Source organism: Poromitra crassiceps (genome assembly GCF_964638095.1).
Source record: "Poromitra crassiceps genome assembly, chromosome: 13".
NCBI classification, from domain to species: Eukaryota; Metazoa; Chordata; class Actinopteri; order Beryciformes; family Melamphaidae; genus Poromitra; species Poromitra crassiceps.
In genome coordinates, this window is record NC_139644.1 from 47,283,890 (window position 1) to 47,308,786 (window position 24,897).

Sequence of the window (24,897 nt, forward strand, 5' to 3'; positions counted from 1 at the left end):
ATTATTATTATTATTGAATGATAGTTGTAGGCCGTGTTCTAAGCGGGATAATGTATATTGAGGCGGTGATTACTGGGAAATAATGACCTTCAGGTGAATGATTAAGCCCTCCGCTGCGCGTCGGGCTCAATATCACCTGTCGGTCATTATTTCCCCCGTAATCACCGCCTCAATATACATTATCCCTTACATATATAATCATTCATCTGTGGTTTTAGGAACAAACAATATAATAAATAAATAAATAAATAAATAAATAAATAAATAAATAAATAAATAAATACATTGAACATAGAATTGTTTATTCACTTTCTACATTATGCCATGTTAAATAAACAGAACTGTAGGTATTTATAGAGGGAAAGACTCATCAGTCAAACAGGCGCTACCTCCATCCTCAGTCAAATTGCTGGTGTTTAGCAGCTCATTTGTAAACAGCCTCTCAGAGCCAATCAGGACTCTGCTATTTCACATAACCCAGGTTGGTCCCGCCTACATTAATTATCCCTTTACTGGCTGTTTTTTTAGACCTTTTTGACCAGAATTGATCATTGTTATTGGGTCGGATCTCCCATGACTTCGACTAGTCGACTAGCTTTTGGGAGTAGTGGACTACTAAAACTCAGGAGTCGTGAGTGCCCTACCTGAGAGAAGCTCTCATCGGCCGCGATGGTGTCCACTTTGGTCCAAGGGTTCTCCATCCAGGCTGGGGACACCTTTGTGGCCGTGTCCCAGTCAGACTGGTAGTAGTACAGGTTGAAGGTCTCCTTGCAGGAGCCGGGCACGCTGGGGATGGAGCTACAGTCGCGCACAGAGAACTTCATCTGGACGTGGACGCGCTGCGCACCACGCCGGGCGATGTACCTGGTGCGGACCCAGTTGTTCTGGTTACTGTCAAACACATTGCAGACCTGCAGAGATGGGAAAAGTACATTCTTTACTTAAGTACAAGTACAGTTTTAAGAGACTCTGGTAAAAGTAGAAGTACTGATTCAACTTATTTATTCATGTAAAAGTTAAAGTTAAAGTTAAAAAAAAGTACAGGCTCTGAAATGTACTCAAAAGTATAAAAGTAAAAAGTATTCTCAAGTATTTTGAACCTCACGTCTTATATCAACGACTATTCAACTTAAAAGATTCCCTCCAAACATGTTTTAACATGTATATTAATCATTTGTGTGAGATGGTTTTTCCACAAAAAAGTTCAATTACCTTATTAAAATCCTTAAAGGAGAATTCAGGTTTTTTCTTTACAACCTGGACCTTATTTCCAGCTTTAATTATGATTTTTAACTCACCCTGATCAGTTTTGTTTGATATGCATGCACTAAAACATGAATATGCTTATAAGAATGAACAAATACAAACTAAGCAAAATGCATGTGACATAACCTATGTTATATTTCCCAACCATCTTCTCTGTGTAGAGCCTCAGAGGACTAATATAACCCTGCCTTAATACCAGCATCCAACGACACTGCCACTAACTTAACTTAACTAACCCTGCTGTGATACCAGGATCCAACGACACCACGCAAGAATATACTGTAGCTGCTAGTGCAACGATTCAACCGTTAAATCACACACACCTTGATCCCTTTAAGGGAGGATGAAAACCATAACATGACCCTCCTCTTGCCTACTGACAAGGAGTAGACTAGGGTCAACGCCGGCTGACCAGGGGGGGTCCGGTCTCAAGGGCAGCCGCCCAAGAGACTAGGACAGTGTCAAAGGGCCTCTTGAACATGAACAACGGACACAGAACCCTCTGACCAGAACGTGGCCAGACAGGCAACCCCCTCACATGTCCTGTGGTCCCATCCAGATCACAGAACCAGAGAAAGGAACCTGACCTGTCCCCCAGATATATAGACTCTGGTCAGGGACAAGGCGATGTCCAGGACAACTTGTACATATCTGCTCTGCACTTGCCCAGCCGGACAGGGCTGTTGATGCAGCAACACCTCTCGTGGAGTGTGTGCGTAAACTGGCACGAGGATCCCAACCCGCTAACACAGGGGTGGGCAATTATTTGCAACCTCAAAACCTTGCCAGTCAGCCGGGTATTTGGTCTCTCTCCAGTTGATGGCAACCAAACCCAGCAGGTGGTACATCAGCTGAACCCATGAGGGAGGGAAGGCATGTCCTTTGGAATGGGCCCAAGGAACTGGTTGTCTCATTTAGGAGAAGACCCGCCTACCCCAGCAATGCTGGGGTTCAAGCACCATGTCCACTCACCTGGAAGGGGAGGTGCGAGGGGGGCAGGGTGAGGGGGGCAGGGCGAGGGGGGCAGGGCTCACCTGGAAGGGGAGGTGCGAGGGGGGCAGGGTGAGGGGGGCAGGGCTCACCTGGAAGGGGAGGTGCGAGGGGGGCAGGGCTAGCCAACAGAAGTACACAGTACCCAAAGCTAACCGTTGAAGATGGGAGACCAACAGGTGACTCCCAAGTCCACCCAGGTGAGCCAGCCCCCCGATCAGACCCGTCAGCAGAGCAGATGCTTGTCATAAGCCTGCGAAGGGTCACGGGGTGTTGAGGGAGAGGGCACAAAACTTTTCCTCTTATCTATATTCTGAAGGTTTTTCCAGAATTAAGGGTTTGCTCATATCATTCATAGCCTGATTTATATAACATTTTATTCCTAAAAACGTGGCGATTTTTTTTTTACGTTGACAATATTTTCTGATTTATGGAGTAGTAAAAAGAGATATGCACAAGTCCCCCTGTAAAAAAAACATTACTTTGACTCTAACATGTCAACAACTAATATATCAACAAAATGAAACAAAAGCATATGATCGTTTCAGTGCATGGATATCAAACCAAACTTATCAGGGTGAGTTAACAATCAGAATTAAAGTAGGGAAAAAAACTGAATTCTCCTTCAAAATTACATTTACCCTCATTTGACTACATTGTTGCTGTGATGTGACACACTACACGAGGGAGAGAGAGAGTGAGAGAGAGAGCGAGAGAGAGAGAGAGAGAGAGGCGGTTGAGCGAGCTAGACCGTGCATGAAGAGAGGGAGCAGTACTAGCGTGAAAGCTGGGATATCGCGAGACGAGAGAGACAAACTTTACATCGTTTTTGTCTGTCGTATATTAAAACTAAAGTGAAAGTATCTAAATGGCAAATGATCTGCATTTATATAGCGCTTTTATCCAAAGCGCTTTACAATCAGTAGGTAGTCTACATTCATACACCGATGGCGGCAGGCTGCCACGCAGGGTGCCTACACACCATCGGGAGCAAGGAGGGTTAAGTGTCTTGCCCAAGGACACAGCGACGGCGGCTGGGAGGGAGCGGGGATCGAACCGCCAACCCTTGCGTCATTGGCCGACCCGCTCTACCTCCTGAGCTAAAGCCGCCCCTATCTAGCCTGTTTTCAAAAGGTAAGGTGTTACGTACAAATATTTGTCTTAAAATGTAGGGAGGAAAAGTAAAACGTCAGAAAAATAAATACTCAGTAAAGTACAGACACTTGTAAAGTTAAGTATAGTACTAAAGTAGGATTTGACTTCCCCTCTGTGCGTACAGTACCTGATAGGTGCGGATGGTGTTCATGTTTTCATCATAGCCACTCACTTCTTCCCACTGCAAGAGACAAATACACCATCAAGTGAAGTTTATTTGTGTACTCATGATTCACAAGCATGTCTCTAGCTACTAGCTAGGTCTAACCAAGCATGTCTCTAGCTACTAGCTAGGTCTAACCAAGCATGTCTCTAGCTACTAGCTAGGTCTAACCAAGCATGTCTCTAGCTACTAGCTAGGTCTAACCAAGCATGTCTCTAGCTACTAGCTAGGTCTAACCAAGCATGTCTCTAGCTACTAGCTAGGTCTAACCAAGCATGTCTCTAGCTACTAGCTAGGTCTAACCAAGCATGTCTCTAGCTACTAGCTAGGTCAAACCAAGCATGTCTCTAGCTACTAGCTAGGTCTAACCAAGCATGTCTCTAGCTACTAGCTAGGTCTAACCAAGCATGTCTCTAGCTACTAGCTAGGTCAAACCAAGCATGTCTCTAGCTACTAGCTAGGTCTAGCCAGGCATGTCTCTAGCTACTAGCTAGGTCAAACCAAGCATGTCTCTAGCTACTAGCTAGGTCAAACCAAGCATGTCTCTAGCTACTAGCTAGGTCAAACCAAGCATGTCTCTAGCTACTATTAGGTCTAACCAAGCATGTCTCTAGCTACTAGCTAGGTCTAACCAAGCATGTCTCTAGCTACTAGCTAGGTCTAACCAAGCACTACCAATACACAGGACTGAAAATCTTATATCCGAGAGGGAGAGAGAGAGAGAGAGAGGGAGAGGGAGAGGGAGAGGGAGACAGATAGAGGGAGACAGAGAAAGAGAGAGAGCGAAAGGGAGACAGAGAGAGAGAGAGAGAGAGAGAGAGAGGGAGACAGAGAGAGAGAGAGACAGAGAGAGAGAGAGAGAGAGAGGGGAGACAAGTACAACCCCAGTAACTACAGAGGCATCTGTGTTAACAGCAACCTCAGCAAACTCTTCTGTAGCATCCTAAACTGCAGATTATTAGGGTATCTCACTGACCACAATGTCCTGTCTAGAAGCCAGATTGGCTTTCTACCCAACCATCAAACATCAGACCACATCTACACACTACATACACTTATCCAAAACCACGTTCACAAAAAACATAAAGGGAAGGTATTTGCATGTTTCGTAGACCTAAAAAAGGCTTTTGACACAATTTGGCATAATGGATTATTTTTCCAAATCTTACAATGTGGAATTGGTGGTAAAATATACGACCTAATTAAATCCAAATACTCTGACAACCAGTGTTGTGTAAAAATTGGAAACAAAAGAACAGAGTTCTTCAAACAAGGAAGAGGGGTGCACCAGGGGTGCAACCTATCCCCTACCCTATTTAACATTTACATTAATAAATTGGCCACAATTCTTGAACAGTCCCCAAGCCCTGGATTAGATCTACATGGCAAAGAAATTAAGTTCCTCATGTATGCAGATGACCTGGTTATATTATCCCCAACAGAACATGGTCTACAGCAGAACCTCTCACTGCTGGACACCTTCTGTCATAACTGGGCTTTAGACATCAACCTTGACAAAACTAAGATCATGGTATTTCAAAAAAAGGCCAGATCACAAGAATCCAAACACAGTTTCACTGTGAGAGGGACCACACTTCAGCATACAATGGAATATAATTATTTAGGCATAACCATCAGTGCATCTGGCAGCTTTGCTAAAGCAATACATTCCCTGACAGATAAGGCATGCAGGGCCTACTATAGCATTAGAACTTCACTAAACAAATTCAATCCTCCAATTCAAATTTGGCTAAAACTATTCAGTAGTATAATTCAACCCATCCTTATGTATGGAAGTGAAGTGTGGGGCCCCCTAATTAATCAGAGACACACCTCATGGGACACAACACCCACAGAAACATTTCAACTCCAATTCTGTAAGGAGATCCTCAAGGTCCACAGAAACTGTCCAAACCATGCATGTAGAGCAGAGCTAGGTGTGTTCCCACTCTCTCTCCACATGATCAAAAGATCAGTGAAGTTCCAGGCTCACTTGGCACAAGCTGATCCTGACTCATATCATCACAGAGCCTTTCTAAGTAACAGCCTCAGCCCAGAGACAGACCCTCTGAGAAACATCAGAGAAACCTGCCACCTCCAAATACAAGACCTCCACCATCTTTCCAAACCCCATCTGCAAACAATCGACAGAGAAAACAAAACAATCTACATTGACAATTGGAAAAATGAAACAAAATCCATCAACAAATTAGAAACCTATCGCTTATTGAATAGAGACTATTCTCTCGCACAATACCTGGTAAGCGTAAAAAAGCCCAAACAGAGACGCACATTAACTATGTAGTATGTACAGACTCAGCGACCATCAACTAGAGATTGAAAAAGGCCGTTATAAGAACCAATGGAGGCCCAGAGAACTGAGAGTGTGTAAACAGTGTTCTTCAGGGGAAATAGAAAGTGAGGTCCATTTTCTCCTCTCCTGCCCCCTGTACCAAACTGTCAGAGAGGCCTTCCTGCAGCAGGCCAGAGCAGCAGACTCGTCATATCAGGGAAAAACATGTGATGAACTGATGAAACTCTGTTTAGGTGAAGAACCACAATTTACACATTTAGCCGCACAATATGTAACACTCTGCCATGACATTAGAGGGAAAAACAATGAATTAATATGATCTGTTGAAATGTGACTACTGTATGTATTGTAACTGTAATCACTTGTATTTTATTAATGTTATTTTGTTTGATCAGTTCTTTATGCTTTGGCAATATTGTACTTGAGACATTCATGCCAATAAAGCGAATTTGAATTGAATTGAATTGAATTGAGAGAGAGAGAGAGAGGGGGGGGAGACAGAGAGAGAGAGAGAGAGAGAGAGAGAGAGAGAGAGTCTTGTTTTCTGTTTTTGATTCTTTGTAATGGCTAAGTGTTGCTAATGTATCCTTTGGCAATGTAAGATGCACCTTATCATGCCAATGACACCATTTGAATTGAATTGAGAGAGTGAGGGAGAGAGAGAGAGAGAGAGAGAGTGAGAGAGTGAGAGAGAGAGAGAGAGAGAGAGAGAGAGAGAGAGAGACACACACACAGAGAGAGAGGGAGACAGAGATAGAGGGGGGGAGAGGGGGAGTGAGAAGAGAGAGTGAAACCTACCACCAATGTGTTTCACTCTCTTCTCTCTTCTCTCACTCCCCCTCTCCCCCTCTCTCTCTGTCCCTCTCCCTCTCCCTCTCTCTCACTCTCTCTCTCTCTCTCTCTCTCTCTCTCTCCCTCTCTCTCTCCCTCTCTCTCTCTCTCTCTCTCTCTCTCTCTCACCAGGTTTCACACATGTTTTGTTCCTTCCTTCACAGTTTCTGCAGGCCACCACACATATATATTTGTGAGGACACTGTGACTGAAAGTAAAACTGTGGAAATCTTCCCAACCAATACAGTTAGTCCTGGTTAGGTGAGTCCTGCCAGGTCGCTGGAAACTATTCCTGGATCTATCCAGAGTAATGACATCATCACCGATGACATCGCAATAGGACCTATGACATCAGACATCATGTGACGTTCCCGACCGATGATGTCATAACCAACCAGACAATATGGCGATATGACATCATCGGCAATGACATCATCAAAGCCAAGACGTTATGACATCAGCAGTGATGTCATTCTGCTGATTGACGTTCGAGATTAGACATTACCACCTTCTCCACGTTCAATGCCGCGACGAGCAAGCAGGTACAGAAGCAGGTACAGAAGCAGGTACAGAAGCAGACATCTGCTCCAGAGAGATGAGACTGACGAAGAGACTGACGACAAGTATGACTGGGAGAGGTCTCCCAAGTACCTCCTTGGAGTCCATATATGGAATAACCAACATCTGACAGCTGGAGTTGCTCATAGACCAGACCATCAAGGTCTAGAGCAGGTCTAATCAGTTCATCCTTGAGTCCAAGTGGACATTTGACCCAAACTTGAAGAAATTCCATCAAGGCGTTCCTGAGATATCGCGTTAACGAGCGTAGACTAAAGGAACCAGAAGTGCTAACATCCAGGTCTTCCAGACTCATCCCTGTGGTACTCTATGTTTAGTCAAACATATATCTATGATCTATGATATCTATGTCTATATGACATATCTGCATAATCATTTTACCCACAAGGATAGGTTTATGTTCAGAGATTCATATCTTAAGCCATATTTAGATTTTGGCCTAGTAGTACTCTAAGATTTGCTACAGACTTGATGACTTTTAACACTTTCAACAACAATGCAATTGAATACAAGACTAAAGGATATTATAGACTCTATAATATAGTCTTGGTTTGTCCCACTCACCCCCTGTGATGGGTAGATGGTCCAGCCCAGTTCTGCTGTTGCTGTTGTTGAATCCATGAGTACTTCTGCAAAAGGAAAAGATATGACAGAGTCAGTGTTTTATGCTATCTAATTTAATGCCTGTCTAACTGGGACTGTAAATTCATGTAAATTCCCTGCACATTTAATGCCTATTTAACTTAGCCTGTAAATTTCATGTACATTCAATGTAAACTCTTATTTATGCTCCACAGAACACTTCACCACTCATGTACATATTGTATATATTTACTCGATTTGATTTGATTTGATTTGATTGCACTTGCAACTTTGTGATTGTCTTTAGTTATCTTCCTACTTCTTATCTCTGTATATTGATGTGACTGCTACGCTGCATACAGACACTAAGACAAATTCCTCGTATGCAACTTGCATACTGTGGCAATAAAAGTGATTAATTTCTGATTCTGATTCTGATTCTAACTAAAGATAAAGAGAACACTGTTTCAGTGTTTTGCCAACATTTGGGAAATATGTAAGGGTTAATGCACGACGAGGTGACCATTATCAGAAATTAATGGACGACGTGGAGGCGTGAACCGTCCGAGGCGAAAGCCGAGGACGGTTGCTTCCGCGATATTATTTGTTTCAAATATTGGTGTTTAAGACTGAATAATGACATGACAACTGTTCATTTAAAATGAGTTATTCCTCTAAACCAGACTTCAAATGCCCCAAATTTTATTCGCACCGGCGCCGTTTGGCCCCCAGCCCTCAGCAAAATCTGGCTCTCTGGTAGCGAGGACATTTTTTTGTGGTCGTCTCTCTATCATCAAAGTTCCTGGGTTACGACATGACCATATTTGTTCGGCCCCCGGCAACAATCGGGGTTTCTCATGTGGCCCCCCATGATGTAGAGGCATCATAACTCTGCCACAATAACTAGGTTATGCCGATGGTACGATGTCAATATTAACTCCATGTAAAGTAGCTTTGTACCAAATGTAAAAAAAACATTTTACACAATTTGTACTGTATGTGTATGTACTGCCCCCTGTTGGTTAACTGAAAAATACCAATAAACAGATGCTTAAAAAAAAGTATACCAAGCAAAACAGGAATGTGCGGGAGAGGCAAGAAACCCCAAGGGGCTTATCGAAAAGCCTCCCCTCTCCTGAAATGTACATAAAGTTCAAATAAGAAAATGAATAAAACATAAATTAATAAAATAAAAATGGTAAAGAAAATAGTAATAAATATGAATAAATAAAACAAGTAAACATTCAGACGCAATATCCGATACACATACAGAGGATATTAGTAGAGAGAGAGCAAGGGTTATTGTAGTGATATATTTCAGACACTAGGGCACCCCCCTTCCCCCCCAGCCTATACAGTAACACAACACAGTGAAGGCTGATGTTTCCCTGTGGATCGAATCCAGTGTGGCGGACAGAGTGTGGTGCAGCCTGCAGGGATTAGCTGTGCTGGACCTAGCTGGCCCACCCTCTCCTCCTCTCTGCCCTACTTTTCATTCTCTCTCTCTCTCTCTCTCTCTCTCTCTCTCTCTCTTTCTCTTTCTCTCTCTCTCTTTCTCTCTCTCTCTGTCTCTCTCTCTCTCTCTCTCTCTCATATATTGCAGGAATGCAGGGACAGATGGAGGCAGTGGGTGGGTGCATTGAGGGACAGAGTAAGATGGAGAGAGAGCTCTGTAGTTTATATGGTTTGTTTAATCATAATCATAATCATAAACTTTGTTTGAAATTGTATACCACTTTCCATAACATCCCAGACTAATCCTCAAACTATACATCTAATAATACATATCCCATTTTATTTAAATGTTTCAGTATAACTAGGGATGCACCATGATGATATCTTCATCGGATGCACTTCATCGGTATGAGCTGTTAAAGACTTTAAAATCAAATATTGACATTGGCAATATCTGCCGATATAACAGGCTGATAAAATGATGCTTTAATGCACAAATGCTCGATGCTTGACTAAATGGATGAGGATGAATATCACCGTTTTATTTGAAAGTGAATGTCACATAAATAAATAAATAAATAAATAAATAAATAAATAAATAAATAAATAAATAAATAAATAAATGTGGCATGTTTTACATAATCTAAGTTGAAGTAGTTTTCTTATTTTGCTGCAGGGAATGTGTACAAGTGTAGTCTAATTTCAGTCATAGACTACTTAGCCACAGCCTGTCCATCACATTCAGCTACCCATGCCCAGTCTCATTCATGCCCCTTCCTATCCAATCACAGTTATCCACGCTCTCCCACGCTATCAATAGCCAATGGGTTCAAGCCATCTCCTTCCCTCACTTTGCCACTGAACTAATCATCTAAAGCGGTCGAGAGTATTTTAAGTGTTTGTATTTTATTATGTGGGTTGGCTTCTTACCGACTCCTCTGCAGTCACTGTCATTCACGTGTTCTGGTCATTTTGCCCCGCCTCCTCCCCTGCCACCACCAACGTCACAGCTCCAGAGCGATTCCTCATTGGGGGGATTTCTATTCTCTGCATTGCTGACGCCCTCCTCTCATCGCTGGAGGAGCGTCATCATGGAGCCATAGGCCAAACCTTCATCTTGTTTTGTTGTCTAATTAAGGTTTATTGTGAAGTTTCATTCTAGTCTCTCATGACTGAAGCATTGTATTTATTTATTTATTTATTTATTTATTTATTTATTTATTTATTTATTTATTTATTTATTTATTTATTTATTTATTTATTTATTTATGTCTGCATCTGCCAGTGGGCCATCACGATAAGAGTAGGCATAATGTGTTAATTCCTATACAGGAGAGATGTTCTCTGAGATTAGGTAGGGGAAATGCACTCATACAGTATATCAGCATCAACTAAAAGAGTTGGGTTGAGAGTTGGAATGAGTTTTAAGTACAAGGGTTTCTGTGGAGTTTTAATAGACTCACTCCTGTTGTAACTCTTCTCTGATTCCATCTTGTAAAATGTGAATATTTCCTGGTTTCTTTACGCCTCTATGACAGTAAAGTGAATCTCTTTGGGATGTGGATGAAACAAGACAATTACTTGAGTAGTTTTATTGAGGATTTGTACTTTTTAAGTACTTTCATAGTGCTATACTTTTTCTCTTGAGTAATTTAAATGATAGTTATTCTACTTGAGTACTTCTAAATGTACATTGAGTGAGTAAATACAGATATATATATATTTTTACACCACTATGAAAACAGCACAGTAGCATTGGCACTGCTCGCTAACAGGTCCAGAATCATTTCCACGTTTAGGGCGCCTAAACTGGTGGCTTTGCACACAAGACTGGCCAACTGAATCAGACAGGAGGAGACGATCAAATTGTAATGATCTCCATTGTCAGATTAGTAAAAAAAAAACTCAGTTTCATTTGACACGGCTGATAGCCAGAGCTAAATGGATGTATGTGATTGTGATATTGCTGCTAGCAGCTCTAGCTCATCTGGCAAAGGAGAGAATCCTTAAACTGAGCATCCCTGCTGCATCTGAACCAGCTGTTGAAAGTATGAAAGGCAATACAGACAAAGAGAGGGACAGTGTAGCTAACACTGCTATGTGCTGGATGTGCCAAATGTATTCGGGTACATAATTAAAATATAAAAAGTTTTAAAATGACCGCAATGTACTTTTACTTGAGGACGTTGGCTACTTTTTGACTCTTACTTGGGTAATTTCCTGGACTAGTGCTTTTACTTGGATTTGAGTTCATTTTCACTAAAGTAACAATACTTGTTACAATACTGCTACAACTACTCGATTAATCCAGAAAATAATCCACAGATTATTTGATCATGTAAGAGTTGCAGCCCTAGACTAGTCGCTTCATCGCCCACTATTGTTCAAATTCAAATGTGTGATTTGCAGCAGCATATTGTGGCCAGTGTAATGTAATGTAATGTAATGTAATGTAATGTAATGCAGCAGCATATTGTGGCCAGTCAGCTGTGCTCAAACGGACCGAGTCTAGTCAGGAGCTGGAGCCGCCTCCCACCCGCCGCGCCCCCTCCCCCCTCACCAGCTCCCCTGACCTGGTTTCTCTGATAGCGCTCACATCATGGGCCTCAGCCCAGCCTGCTCACAGTGCAGTTCAGCTGCACATGGGACACGTTAGCCCTGAAGCCTTTCTGTTAGAAAGCCATGACGCACAACAGAGGAATCACCATACAACTCTTCAAACGTGTTTCTTTTTTATTATTATTTTTTTCCGATCCCCCCCTCCATTTTCCACCCATTTGTACTTGGCCAATTTCCCCCTGCTGCTGCTGCTCCACCCTCTGCCGATCTGGGAAGAGCCGTAGAGTAGCACCATGCTTCCTCTGACACATGCGCAGTTGCCAGTCGCTTCTTTTCACCTGACAGCGGGGAGCTTCACCGGGAGGACGTAGCACATGGGAGGATCACGCTATTCCCACCAGTTCCCTTCTGCCCCGAACAGACCAACCATACCCTAACCCTAACCATATTGTTGAAATGGAGTGGATGATGGCACAAATTTACATATAAATTCACGCTCGTTATTATTGTATGCTGCACTGTTTTAATGTGGACTCTTGGAAGATTAGGCAATGGGCTAAAAGAGATCAAAATCAAAAACTCAAATCAGTAAGTAATACAATATACAATGTTTTCATGTAAATAAATGTCTGTTTTGCTATTTTCTATCTGAGATTGATATACCGGTAACTCCCCACTGATTCAACCTATGTGCGGTTCAAGAAAGCTTTTTACATTTGTGGTTGTAATAGGGATGCACAATTAGTGATGTCTTAGACTAAATTTAAATCATGAAGACTATCTGCAGCCAAGGCCCAGTTTCAGGTTATATCACCCATTCATTGCTATGCAGTGCACGCCCCCTTGCACCCATCCATTCACAGTCTTCCACGCTTCCCCTCTCTGGCAATAGCCAATCAGCTCACGCTATTCCTTTTCCCTCGCTTCCCCAATATCCAATCAGCTCAAGCCATCTGTTTCCCGCCTAAGCCGTTCAGCATATTAGAGACCCTGTGTTTTACTATGTTACTGTCCTATGTGCTGTCACCCTCAGTTGTTGTGATCTTCATCGCTGAAGCAGTTGTTTCGCCCCACCTCCACCCCTGACCACCACCAACGTCATGACTCATGAAGAATTCCCTATGGGGGCTTCTCTGTCTATCCTATCCACCTTATTCTTTGCCCATACAAGGACGCTTCTGCATGACGTCAATTTGTAATCGTCTTTCCGGTTTTAAACACGGAAGTAGATTACGTCTACCGTAGTAATTTTTAGACTTGCCAAAAAGCTGTTTTCAAGCAAAAACAAACAAACTGTTTTAAAGTTGTAATATTCTTCGGGTGAGAACGTAACATGTATGTGACCAGTTTATCAGAATAAGCCTATTTGGAAATCTTTAACGAGCATTGACGACTGGGAGCGCTGGCTGTGCTGACACCGGTCGGACTAGCTATCTGTCAAACCCCACTGTAGGCTACTGGCAGTGAGAAAACACTGTAGACATGCTTTTGTAACTAACGTTAAATGCCGACCGGGTACAGCCATCGGCTCCTCGCAGCAGTAACGCTATGAACATGTAACTGAAGTTGGCCGCAGTGTAGCTTAATTCTGAATGTTGCCAAACTTCATTCATGTTTGTTTAAAATACATACTACAGCATGTGCTGGGACGCGTCATCAGTGATGTTAACTGGGGTCGTAAGGTGTTTCGGGTCTGTCGAACATCATACACCCTCGCCCAGTAGACCCAGCCGAGGCCGATTACGACCCCGACCCGCGTCCCGGAAGCAGCCGCTCACAGATCAGCCTTCCTACTCTGTCTGCAACGTTGCCCGCGGAAGGGTTGATCACGCCCAATCCGCTGCAATAGAGTTAGTGCTACACCGCAGTATTCAAAGACCCTTCGGTGCATGGAGGGCTAAGGCTCTGTGGGGTGATTCCAGGCCGGGCTCCTCCTACGTCTCACCAGACCCTCCCGGGGAAAAGGCAATCCTACTATGCCGCACCATAGGCTGCCTCAAGAAGGCCTGTGTGCTGCACGTCATTCGCCTGCGGCGAGCACCTCGCTCTAGCCTGAAGGACCCCAGGCCGTGCCGATCTTTGCACAGATTTTCAGGAGGCTAATCCGTAGCGTTTGTGGATTTCTCCCTCACGAGAGAGCCAGGCTGGGGTGCTAAACCCATCCCGTACCGGATGCCGTCTCTCCGACCGTCAACTGTCTCTCCAGCTTGTCACCAAACTATACTTGGTTGTCAAGTATACGTCATTATTATACGTATAAGTCATTATTATAGTGACGTTGTTTTGAAATTGGCCGCCAACTAGCGCTGAACCGGAAGAACAAATACAATTGCGTGTAACGCGGAAGAGAGGAAAAGTGGGCGTGGTGAATAAGGTGAATACATCACTGACACCCTCCTCTCTCATCTCAGGAGGAGCGTCATCACATCATGGATTCATACACCAAACTTAAATTGGTCGAATCACTACCCATTAGGGCTGTGAATCTTCACTGGCCTCACGATTCGATTCGATTACGATTCAGAGGGCTACGATTCGATTATAAAACGATTATCGATGCATCTCGATGCATCTTCAATCGATGCATCACTTTTTTTCCCCAATACATGATTTATTTTTTCTCACTTTCTTTTTTCTCACTGTGTGACTACTTTTAAAATAAAAGTGCATTTGGAATTGCATTGTATTATGATGCATAATTAAAATAAACAAATGCATGTACTTCCATTATATTTTATTTGATTATTTTTTTCTTTTTTTAATAATCGATTTTTGACATTTGTGAATCGATGCAGAATTGTGCACGTCCGCATCGCGATGCATCTTATAATCGATTATTTTTGACACCCCTACTACCCATCTTTCGGCGAAGACTAAAAACACACGTTTTCAGGCTCCATCTGGACCCATCTTGAACCAACATCTTTCTCTCTCTTCTCAAAAACAAAAATCCAACTAATGTTAATCCTTCTCAAACTACTTTCTACACGTGCTACTCTTCCTGCATCGCATGTGGCAGTACAGTACTTATTGTGTTTGTTCTGTTATCGACCTAGAATCATCTGCCACTCAATGTGAAATTGCAGACCGTTCTCACTCAGACGGCTTCCAGTGAGTCAGACTAGGTTTGAGCAGGTAAAGCAGCCGGCGTTTTGAACAGGAAGTCGTAACACAGCCGGGTCAAGTACATAAGGTGAATAGAAGTGTTTTGACCTTTGACCTGTGCACATGGTATGATAATCTAGGGGCGAAGAACAAAAATAGAATCACAAACATGGCGAGTAAAATTATTGGGAAAGAATAGAAACAACTGGCATGCCTGACCTGGTCGGAGTGAACAATGTGTTTCACATATTATGATATTGCTTCATCAGATTAGCTTTGTAAATATGTGTTGTCAAAATAGTTTATTATTGCCTATTAATGCTTGGAGTTTACTCAATATTCTTTTGTCTAAAATACATTTTATTTTTTCACAAACAACATGTTGTTTGTGAAAAGTTTGCCAGAAATTGGTGGACCCCCTGCAGTAGGCTACCTCTGCGGACCCGTAACCCCTGTTGAAGACCACTGGCCTAGAGGTTAGGCAGGCTGAAGTCACCAATTTAAATACTGGAGCCGCTGGAACAGTAACCAATTAGGTTATTTACCAATTTTAGCGCCCCTATATAAAGCTACTTTGGATGTTCAAGTAGGCCTACTGTACAGATGAACATTGTTTGAGTCCACCAAGTGCCCGTCTCCCATTCACTGAGAAGCTTCACCGCTTGCTTTATTTGACATCGTATATGAGAATCTTGGTTATGGGGAGATGTGATTGCACTGCTCTAAGCCATAGAAAGACATGTGAATAGCATATTCTAACAGAAATGTAGGCTATAGGCCTATGATCTGTCCTCCTGGAATTATTAGTGGATCAAACTTGTTAGCCTATAATCCAAAAAATGTCTCAAACTGTCTCGCTGGTTGATGTGTGTGAGTTGTTCTGTAAAGGAATATGTCATTCATCAGGTTCTCACATGTTTTAGCTTGATTAAAAAACACTTTTGAAAATTACAAACCCTGAAAAATGGAAGAATTTGAACGCTGTGAGTGTGACATGAGTGTTGTTTTATCCTTCTTTTTATTTGGTAGGCTATAATCCAGCCTGCGGCTGCTATCCATATTAAACCCTAATATGAATCCTAATCGCTATGCAAATTCATATAGGCTGGATACCAAGCTGAGCCTAAACATCCTCCACATGTCAGCAAGCTGTCAGAGCCACGTCTAAAGTCCATGTCACACCAGCCAAACATACTACTACACACAGACAAACACAGATGTAAGTTTGGTGTGCCAATGTCCTTGTTTGGAGATGTTTCGTTCAGATTTGATGCTTGTTTGTCTGTGTTTTTATCCCATGGTACACCAATCAAACATTCTGCGTGCCATGGGCTAAATAAACACAGACAAACAACGATGGAACATGTCGAATCTGACCAAACATCTCCCCCGCCCGCAAAAAAAGGACAAACAGCCATAGCACACCAAACAAACACCTGTGAACACTTCACGGATCTCCATGAGATTAATAAAATATATGTTTTAAAATGCGCTTAAAACGTTAGAGTGTGGGTAGCCCACATCACACGGGCTTTCTGTAGCCTACATGTCACCACGCTGCCATGTCGCTGCTGCACACTGACACACTGAAATCATCGCATCCAAATAAAGAGTCGCATGCTGCTTACCGTCCACCGCCCATACCGCTGGCAGTATCCATAACAACCACAGCATCTCCATTAGCGCAAATAGTCCAGACAGAGAGAGTCCAGACAGCGTTAGCGCAGATAGTCCAGACAGCGTCAGAGTGTAGTCCAGCTCCAGCACGCATGGCAGCAGATCTTCAGACTGGCAGCTGGATGGAAAAGCCAGAGGATGTGAGTGACTGAGCAGGGGCGGACTTAAGCATTTGGGGGTCCCGGGCAAAGGCAAGCATATAGGCCATATTGTGACTAGCATTTTCGTTTACTTCCGTTCCCACGGCAGGGGCACTACACACTTTTTTCTCCATAAAAGAGATCTATAGGTAGAAAGTACAAATAAAAAAGTTCTACTCGTGTTATCCTGCAGTATTTTTATAATCAGTGGTCAAAGACGGCACTATTTCTTACTAGGCGTACTAATCTGTGCAAGGGGAGTGGTGTGGTTTTGGTCACGTGGACCAATCGCGTAGCCGCTTTATTCCCTTGCCGTAATAATATTAGAGCCATGGCGACCACCAGTTCAAGCAGCGAAGAGGGGAAAAAGAAACCAAAACAGCGGAAAAAAGTGCGTAAAAGCCGGGAATCAAAGGACTCCAAACGATGCTATATGCACTTTTTGTCAGTACAGAATGAGGACGTGCAGGATTTTACCCAGACAAGGTGGGACACTTACAGGTCTGTCGTCAAACAGTGGCTTTGTCTGGACGGCGATAGTAAAGTTATCGCTGAAACTTTTAAACATTGCGTGGACGTGGATTTTGACCATGTTCCCGAGGACGCTGGATTTCACGCGACGTGTTACCGTCGCTTTATTTGTAAAAGACGTTTGGGTTTGGCTGAGAAACGCTGCACACAGATGGTGCAGGGGGAAGAAGAAGAAGAACCAGATGCAGCCGCAGCCTCAGACAGCATCGGCCCCGACGGAGCCACGTCTGAAACCCCCCGAAAGAAACTTCGGTCTCGGACAGGTTGCCCGTCCGTTCTGCTGGCCCTGTCCTTCCAGCCATCTGCATCATTTGTAAAAAGGTGGACAAATATATTACTGTTGGTGGAAAACGGAAGAAGGATCAACTTTCACAAGCAGAGACAGTGTCTGCAGGTAAGCGACCCCCCCCTCTTTCTCTCTATCTCACACACACACACACACACACACACACACACACACACACGGGACTGAAAAACATGGAACAAGGAAGTGTACAGATAGACAGGCAGAAAAGGCGGTGGTCTTGTGATGTAGTTGATTTATATATTATATTATATTGATAAAAAAAAATGTGTATCTACAGAACAGAGACTGAAAATCCAACTGCTGATTGATTCACTACTTTATTAGCTAACCCTAACCCAGGAATGCATGGAGGTCAAGGGGGCAGGTCACAAGTGCCAGCTGGCCCATTGTTCACTGTGTTATTTACAGCCCCCAAACCAACACACACACACACACACACACACACACACACACACACACACACACACACACACACCCACAGAGAGAGGGAGCATTTTCTTTTATTGCCTTGATCTCCTTGCCCCCCCCCCCCCCCCACCTCTTTTTTCTTGTAATAACAATACAATGGATAAAAGATACAAAAACAAATGTCACCCACTTTTTTTTTATTATAAAATGTGTGATTTGACAGTAAAGCTGATTATAACTTTTTTTTGTTTTCAGGCCAGTTGCGGAAGGCTGCTGAGAAGAAGGAAGACTCTAGCGTTCTTTTGCATATCAAAGACAAAGACTGTGTGTCTCTGGAAGTGCGTTACCACAGGTCCTGTTACAGAGAATACACAAGGTCCTTGTCAAAGTCTACGGCAACACATACTGCAACCACAGATGAAGTGTGAGTTATTACATTGCATTAACACTGCACATTTCAAAAGTAAGGCTTTGACCTACAACAAATACTATTTTGTCTGTCTTTAGATACAATGTTGACAGCAGACCTCTTTGCACATGTTAAGTATTTTTTTGTCTGCATGTGTGTGTTTTCAGAAATTAACAACCCTTTGCTGCCAGCTACAAGATATTCTGCGAACGAGTCATCCGTCAAAGGATTATCGATAAACAAGAAATCCTGAAAATGAACCAACTAAGGAAGAAGTTCACAGACATCGTTAAGAAGAATGAGGATATTGATGCTTCAGACTACAGGTAACTGTGTCCTTGACAGTTCAGTAAACAAAAAATAACCTCTTTCATACTGAAAAGTTTCCATTTTATTGATTTATTCGCTCACAAGAAAGGCTGACAGTATGTTTAAATGTATTTGTTTCTCATTGTGAAAAAAATCCCTTTATTTATTCATTTGTGCTCGTCTTTTTCTATATTTTCATTTTGCAGGCAGGATAAACTGAAAAAGCGGTTGGCCCGTGATTTCCCCCAGCTGGTGTTTCACAGCCCTGCAACGCGCAACATCTCCGAACTGGTTTTTGTTGAAACATTATCAGCAGATACACTGTTAGACAGGCTACCGCATCCATCAGACACGACAACAACTGAGTCAACCGAGGTAAGCCAAGCTGAAAGTGACAATGAACACACATCTGGACAAACTACAGAGCACACAAGGACACTGCAGTGCAGGACTGATATTGAAGAGACTTGTGAATGAAACTCCCGGGATGAAATGCCCCTGGCCTCCCACAGCAGAGGATTTGAATGTTTCTGACGCAAAATCTGTTGTGACAGTTGAACTATTCAATGTGATTTCCTGGATTATAGGTGCAACAGAGGAACCAACACTAGACCATTATGTTGATATTCCTGAAGATGTGAACCTAAAAGTTTTATCTGTTTGTCAAGACATTGTGTATCTTGCTTCTAAAGGTCGGAAGCAGACGCCTAAGTCACTGTGTCTTGGTCTAACTGTTCGCCATTTAACAGGTTCATCCAATGTTCTGTCACTACTGAACAGATTAGGACACTGTGCTTCATGGAACACAGTTGTCAGTCTAGACACTAGCCTAGCGTCACTACAACTTCTAGAGGGCAGAGACAAAATCCCTAAGGGGTTCTCAAAGAAGGCACCAACCATACTGGTGTGGGATAACATCGATTTTGGGGAGGAGACACTGTCAGGTCGTGGAACTACTCACCATACAAATGGCATTATGGTACAAAGTTCTGTTGTTGAAACAATGTCTAGACCAGACAGACAGCCACTGCCCAAGTCAGTTTACACATTCAAAGCACCTCCTAGCATCCCGCTACAACACTATCCACAGACTAAAAGACAAGGGCCACAGAACTTGCTTCAGGATGAAAGTGTTCCATTGCAGGTGGAAACGTACAGGTTGAACACTGTGTCTGCTGCCAAAACAGAACTGGCATATGTTTTAGTGAAGAACACAGATGCTGAAGCATGTACAGTACCAGGCTGGACAGGTTTCCACACAATGCTACAAAGTGATGCCACTCTACCTAAGTCAGCACTGTATTATCTTCCAGTCATTGAGGCTTCACCGACAGAGATGTCAACAGTTAACACTATTCTGAAGCGAAGTGTTGAACTTGCTGATCAGCTAGAACTGGACCATGTAGTGTTAGTTTTTGACCAAGCTATATATGCCAAAGCTCAGCAAATCCGCTGGAAAGATGATGAGTTGACAAAGCGTCTTGTGGTTAGACTAGGTGAGTTTCATACATGCATGTCCTTCCTAGGCATTTTAGCCATCATCTGCCAAAAACGTGAACGATGCAAGGTACAAATCATTTTGTACGGCATCATCAGCTTTGCCAGAACTGTCCATTCCCCCAACAAGTGATGCTCTCCACCAACATTGCAAAAGGGCAAACTACCAAGCAGCAGTGATGAGACGTTCTCTGACTAGTAGGATGTGTGCTCCTTCACCCATTGGCAATGGATGGGGCATGGAGGATGGGGAGTTAACAGTAACATGGATGACTAGAAATCCTGCCCCTGATAGTGTGTTGCAGGTAGTCCACTGTAATTGTAAAAAAAGCAAATGTGAAACTGGAAGATGTTCATGCATGTCTGCAAAACTGTCTTGCACTGATTTATGTCACTGCCAGGACTGTGAAAATGTGTCAAAGGAAACAGAAGAAAGAGGTACATGGGATGATGACTCTGATGAAAGTGATAGGGATGAGTAACCCAACATGTTACTATGTAGGCCTACTACTTGTTTTGTTCAAGAATTATTAAATTGTTAAAGAATTGCCACACTGCCTACATCCAGTTAAATGCAATGCATAAATGCAAACAGCACAGACTACTTACACAGCCAACAGAAGGTTTTATTGTGATGCATTTGTATGCTATTTTGTATTTTCATAATTTCCTTGGCGGGGGGGGGGTGTATAAGTGACAGATGCTGTGACACTTTGTGGTACTTGAATAAATGTTTCATACCATATGTTGTAATAATTCTGACCTCTAGTACTTTAATTTTTAGTCTTGTCCATTTTTTGCATTATTCCAATTTAGGGGGCGTGGTAACATTTTGATAGATTTTCTGCCATTTTGGTCCAAGGTGCCCTGATTTTCTTTTCTACCTTTCATTACACAGTAGGTTGAGACATTTTCTATGTATGAAACATAAGCTTTTGGCACAATTTACTGTGGAGGTTTCATTGTACTGTGTGGCAAACACTTAAGTTGAAGCATATTCTTTAACAAATATGCTACATTTCATGATCTAAATTCACATATGAGTAAACTAAAGGCACCAATACTTGTTTCAGATGTTAAGTATATGCATTTTAGCATTTATGACATTTGAGAAAGATTTTGTGTTGCCAAAAACACATTTTACAAGCAAAAACAGCAGCACAAGATTTTCGTTTTTTGGTTATAAACTGTTTATACATTTCTGGCTTGTGACAAAATACTGCAGGATATTATGAGTAGAACTTTTAACCCAAAGTCCAGAAGGGTATTGTCTATGAAAAAATGCATTGAATGAGTAGTGCCCATGACATGGGAACGAAACTCATTTTCTAAGCACTTTTTCATGGGTCCCAACACGGCCTAATAGACCAGAACCTCTTCAAGCATCCAGCGCCAAGGCCACGCCCCTTTTTAGAGGAAACCCACCATAGTAAAAGACAGTAGCCTACAAGAAGCCAAAACCACTTCAAACAAACTATTTAAAACGGTTTAATTTGATAGAGATATGCCGAAGAGTTGTTGTGTTGTTATAGTTTCACTAACAATAAAAAAAAAAAAACGGGTCTGCGTTGTTTTATTTGTATGTTTTAATAGAGTAGGGGTGACACCGTCAATATGGACGATGCATGTAACCTGGTGGAAACTGGATACAGCGTTCATATATAAGGCAAGTAGGCTACCTCGTGTCGATGTATCTTGCGCATTCTATGGCCGGCCGAGTTGAAATATATTGTCATGTCATGGTGTCTTTGGGTCATTTATAAACCAAATTAATTCTGTTATTTTTCTATAGATTTTGTTGGTACTGCTATTTTACATTGAAGTTAACGCGAGTGGCTTGTGTTGTCCCCTAAAAAGGGGCGTGGCCTTCATGTTTTGCAAATTACCCGGATGTGTCTGGTCTATGGGGGGCCCTGGTACCTTTTTAATGCGCCCCTCCCAGATTTTCTACTCCTCATCCGGGCCGACATGACTGTCTTTCAGAGACTCCAGCGAGCACATTTTTTAAGCTAGAGTGAATATACTTGATATACTGTACATAAGTACATAATGTACACTGTAGCCTATATATAGGCCTACTGTACATAAGTACATATACTGTACACTGTATATATAGGCTACTGTATATGAAAGTAGAAGACATAAGGCATCCATTGGACCATGTCATATCATGCAAGTTACTTTCAAAATGTAATATACTACTGATTACTTTCATTTGGAAGTAATAAGTTACTTTACAATATTACTATCTGTGTAGAGTAACTTGTTACTTACACTACTTTTGCGTCACTTTCATCAAAATACCTGCAGAATGACACCACCGTCCCAGAACATCCCGAAAGAGGATTTCAACAGTCCCTTTAGTCAATGTAAACCATCCAAAATTCAAAATGTTATTATTTTCCTTAGATATTGTCATCTACAGTATAGTGGTTATTTGCATAAAAACACAATGTGATTAGGACATGATTATATCTTTATTCAAATATCGGCTTTGATTAAAAAAGACTTGGCATTAGTAGTTTTAATTACCGTATTCTAAGCTGCTTAGAACTAGTGTAGGAAGTTAAACAGTGCATAATTCCCTCTCTAATTATTTTTTCTCAGTGAAGTCTCTCAGCAAAAACTACAGACATGTACATTTACAAGATTACATTTGAACACATCATGATAACACTATAATTTACCTTCGCCCAATACAAATTTTTACTGAGCTAAATTAGATCATGGCCGACCAATTTGGGGCCCACGGGCCAAGTTTGGCCCATGCTCCGTTTGTTTTGGCCCGCCATGGATTTGACAAAACAAAACAAAACATTTCTGATATTACTGTCTTTCAAAGCTGTGGCCTCAGCGTGTGTAACTCAATGGAACCTAACGAGGAGCTGACAGCAGCTCAGTTTCAAGTTGTAACTTGTGTTACTTGATATAGAAAGTTTAACTGATATAATATTACTGAAATCCTATTGGTAATAAGTGATATTATTGTGTTACTGCTAAAAGTAATATATTACCTGTACTTTTGTAATGCGTTACCACCAACACTGGTCAGGAAGATGGCTAAACAACGCTCCAAAGTCCGGCTAAATTTTGGCAAAGGGAAAAACTGGCATGGCCATTTTCAAATGGGTCCCTCAAGATATCTGAATGAGAATGGCTTCTATGGGTCTCCCAGGGCCGGTTCCAGAACAAGATGACTAGGGATGCATCCTAGATAGGAAGGGGTGCACATGCACGGGCCGCCCGAAAAATTTGACATGTTATTTTACTAAAAAATTATGCATTTTACCATCATTTCAGGTAGAATGATACCAGCCAAGCAAGAATATTTCACATGTTTCAAGTGCTTTACTGAAATATTTGGACCATATAATGATAATACAATTATCTCAACCTTAAAAGGTTACATAGGTGCCAAAAAGCCATAAATTCACATCAAAGAACAAAGAAAAACAACAATTATAATTCAAGTTTAAACAGTAAGTGTGCAGCTGCAGCATTTATTTAAAATAATAATAATAATAATAATAATAATAATAATAATAATAATAATAATAATAATAATAATAATAATAATAATAATAATAATAATAATAATTAAAAAAAAAAAAAAAAAAAAAAACTTTTCAACTGAGCATGCAGACAATTAAAATAAGGGTGCAATGCATGTTTTTGCACCCCTGTAAAACCGGGCCTGAGTCTCCACAAGACTTTAATTTCAGAAATCTGGTCACCTAGGAGGCACGGTGGCGCAGTGGTATGGCCCTGGCCCAGGTGGGGTCGTCAAAAGGGCCTTTCTGTGTTCTATGTTCTCCACATGCTCCCCAGGGGTTAAACCCCCCGCTAAAAACATTTAAAAAAAAATCTGGTCACCTAATGTTAGTTGCTAAAGTTGGATAGGTATAACTCAATGGAATGCTAGTTACACGCTCCAGATCTACAATCTATGGTCAGGTTCCAAACTTCTTCCCGCTCCCTCCGCTCCTCCACCCGCTCCCTCCGCTCCTCCACCCTTGCAGATCGCCTCGCCCCTCCATCACTACGTGGGCGTCACTCATCCCCATCGCGACTCTTCTCGTCCCTGCTGCCACAATGGTGGAACGAGCTCCTGCTTTCGGTCAGGATGGTCGAATCACTACATCTTTTGGCAGAGACTAAAAACATACCTTTTCAGGCTGCACATGGGCCCGTCTTGAACTAACATCTTGCTCCCTCTTCTTAAAAAAAATCCAACTAATGTTACTTACTCCTTCTCAAACTACTTTCTACAAGTGCTAATCTATTCCCTCTGAAAGTCTTAGACAGTGTTGCATAGTTGATTTCTCTACTGTTGTTGACTAAATGTGATATTGTAAGTCGCTTAGGATAAAAGTATCTGCTAAATGATGTAATGTAATGTAATGTTGTCCTTAAAATGCAAATTATCCCCTAATAAAAGAAAATGCATTGTTTTAAATGTCTCAAATGTAATGTGATGCCACTACATTGCTACATTAGAGAGAGAGAGAGAGAGAGAGAGAATCTTCAGAGTGAGAGATACACAGTGTACTACAGAGAGAGAGAGAGAGAGAGAGAGAGAGATAATCTTCAGAGTGAGAGATACACAGTGTACTACAGAGA

At 42.1% G+C, this 24,897-nt stretch overlaps 1 protein-coding gene across 1 annotated transcript in view; it reads right to left on the bottom strand.

Annotated features, from left to right (window-relative positions):
• The window catches only part of LOC310788605 (ephrin type-B receptor 2-like), a gene marked incomplete at both ends in the record, with an annotated part of 53,551 nt that extends 29,070 nt beyond the window's left edge, over positions 1-24,481 (bottom strand). The window contains 5 exons of the mRNA XM_083650133.1: positions 645-911; positions 3,539-3,592; positions 7,863-7,927; positions 16,628-16,794; positions 24,444-24,481. Coding sequence (XP_083506259.1) covers positions 645-911; positions 3,539-3,592; positions 7,863-7,927; positions 16,628-16,794; positions 24,444-24,481 — 591 coding nt within the window. The remainder of the gene's footprint in view (positions 1-644; positions 912-3,538; positions 3,593-7,862; positions 7,928-16,627; positions 16,795-24,443) is intronic.
• Positions 24,482-24,897: the final 416 nt, after the last annotated feature.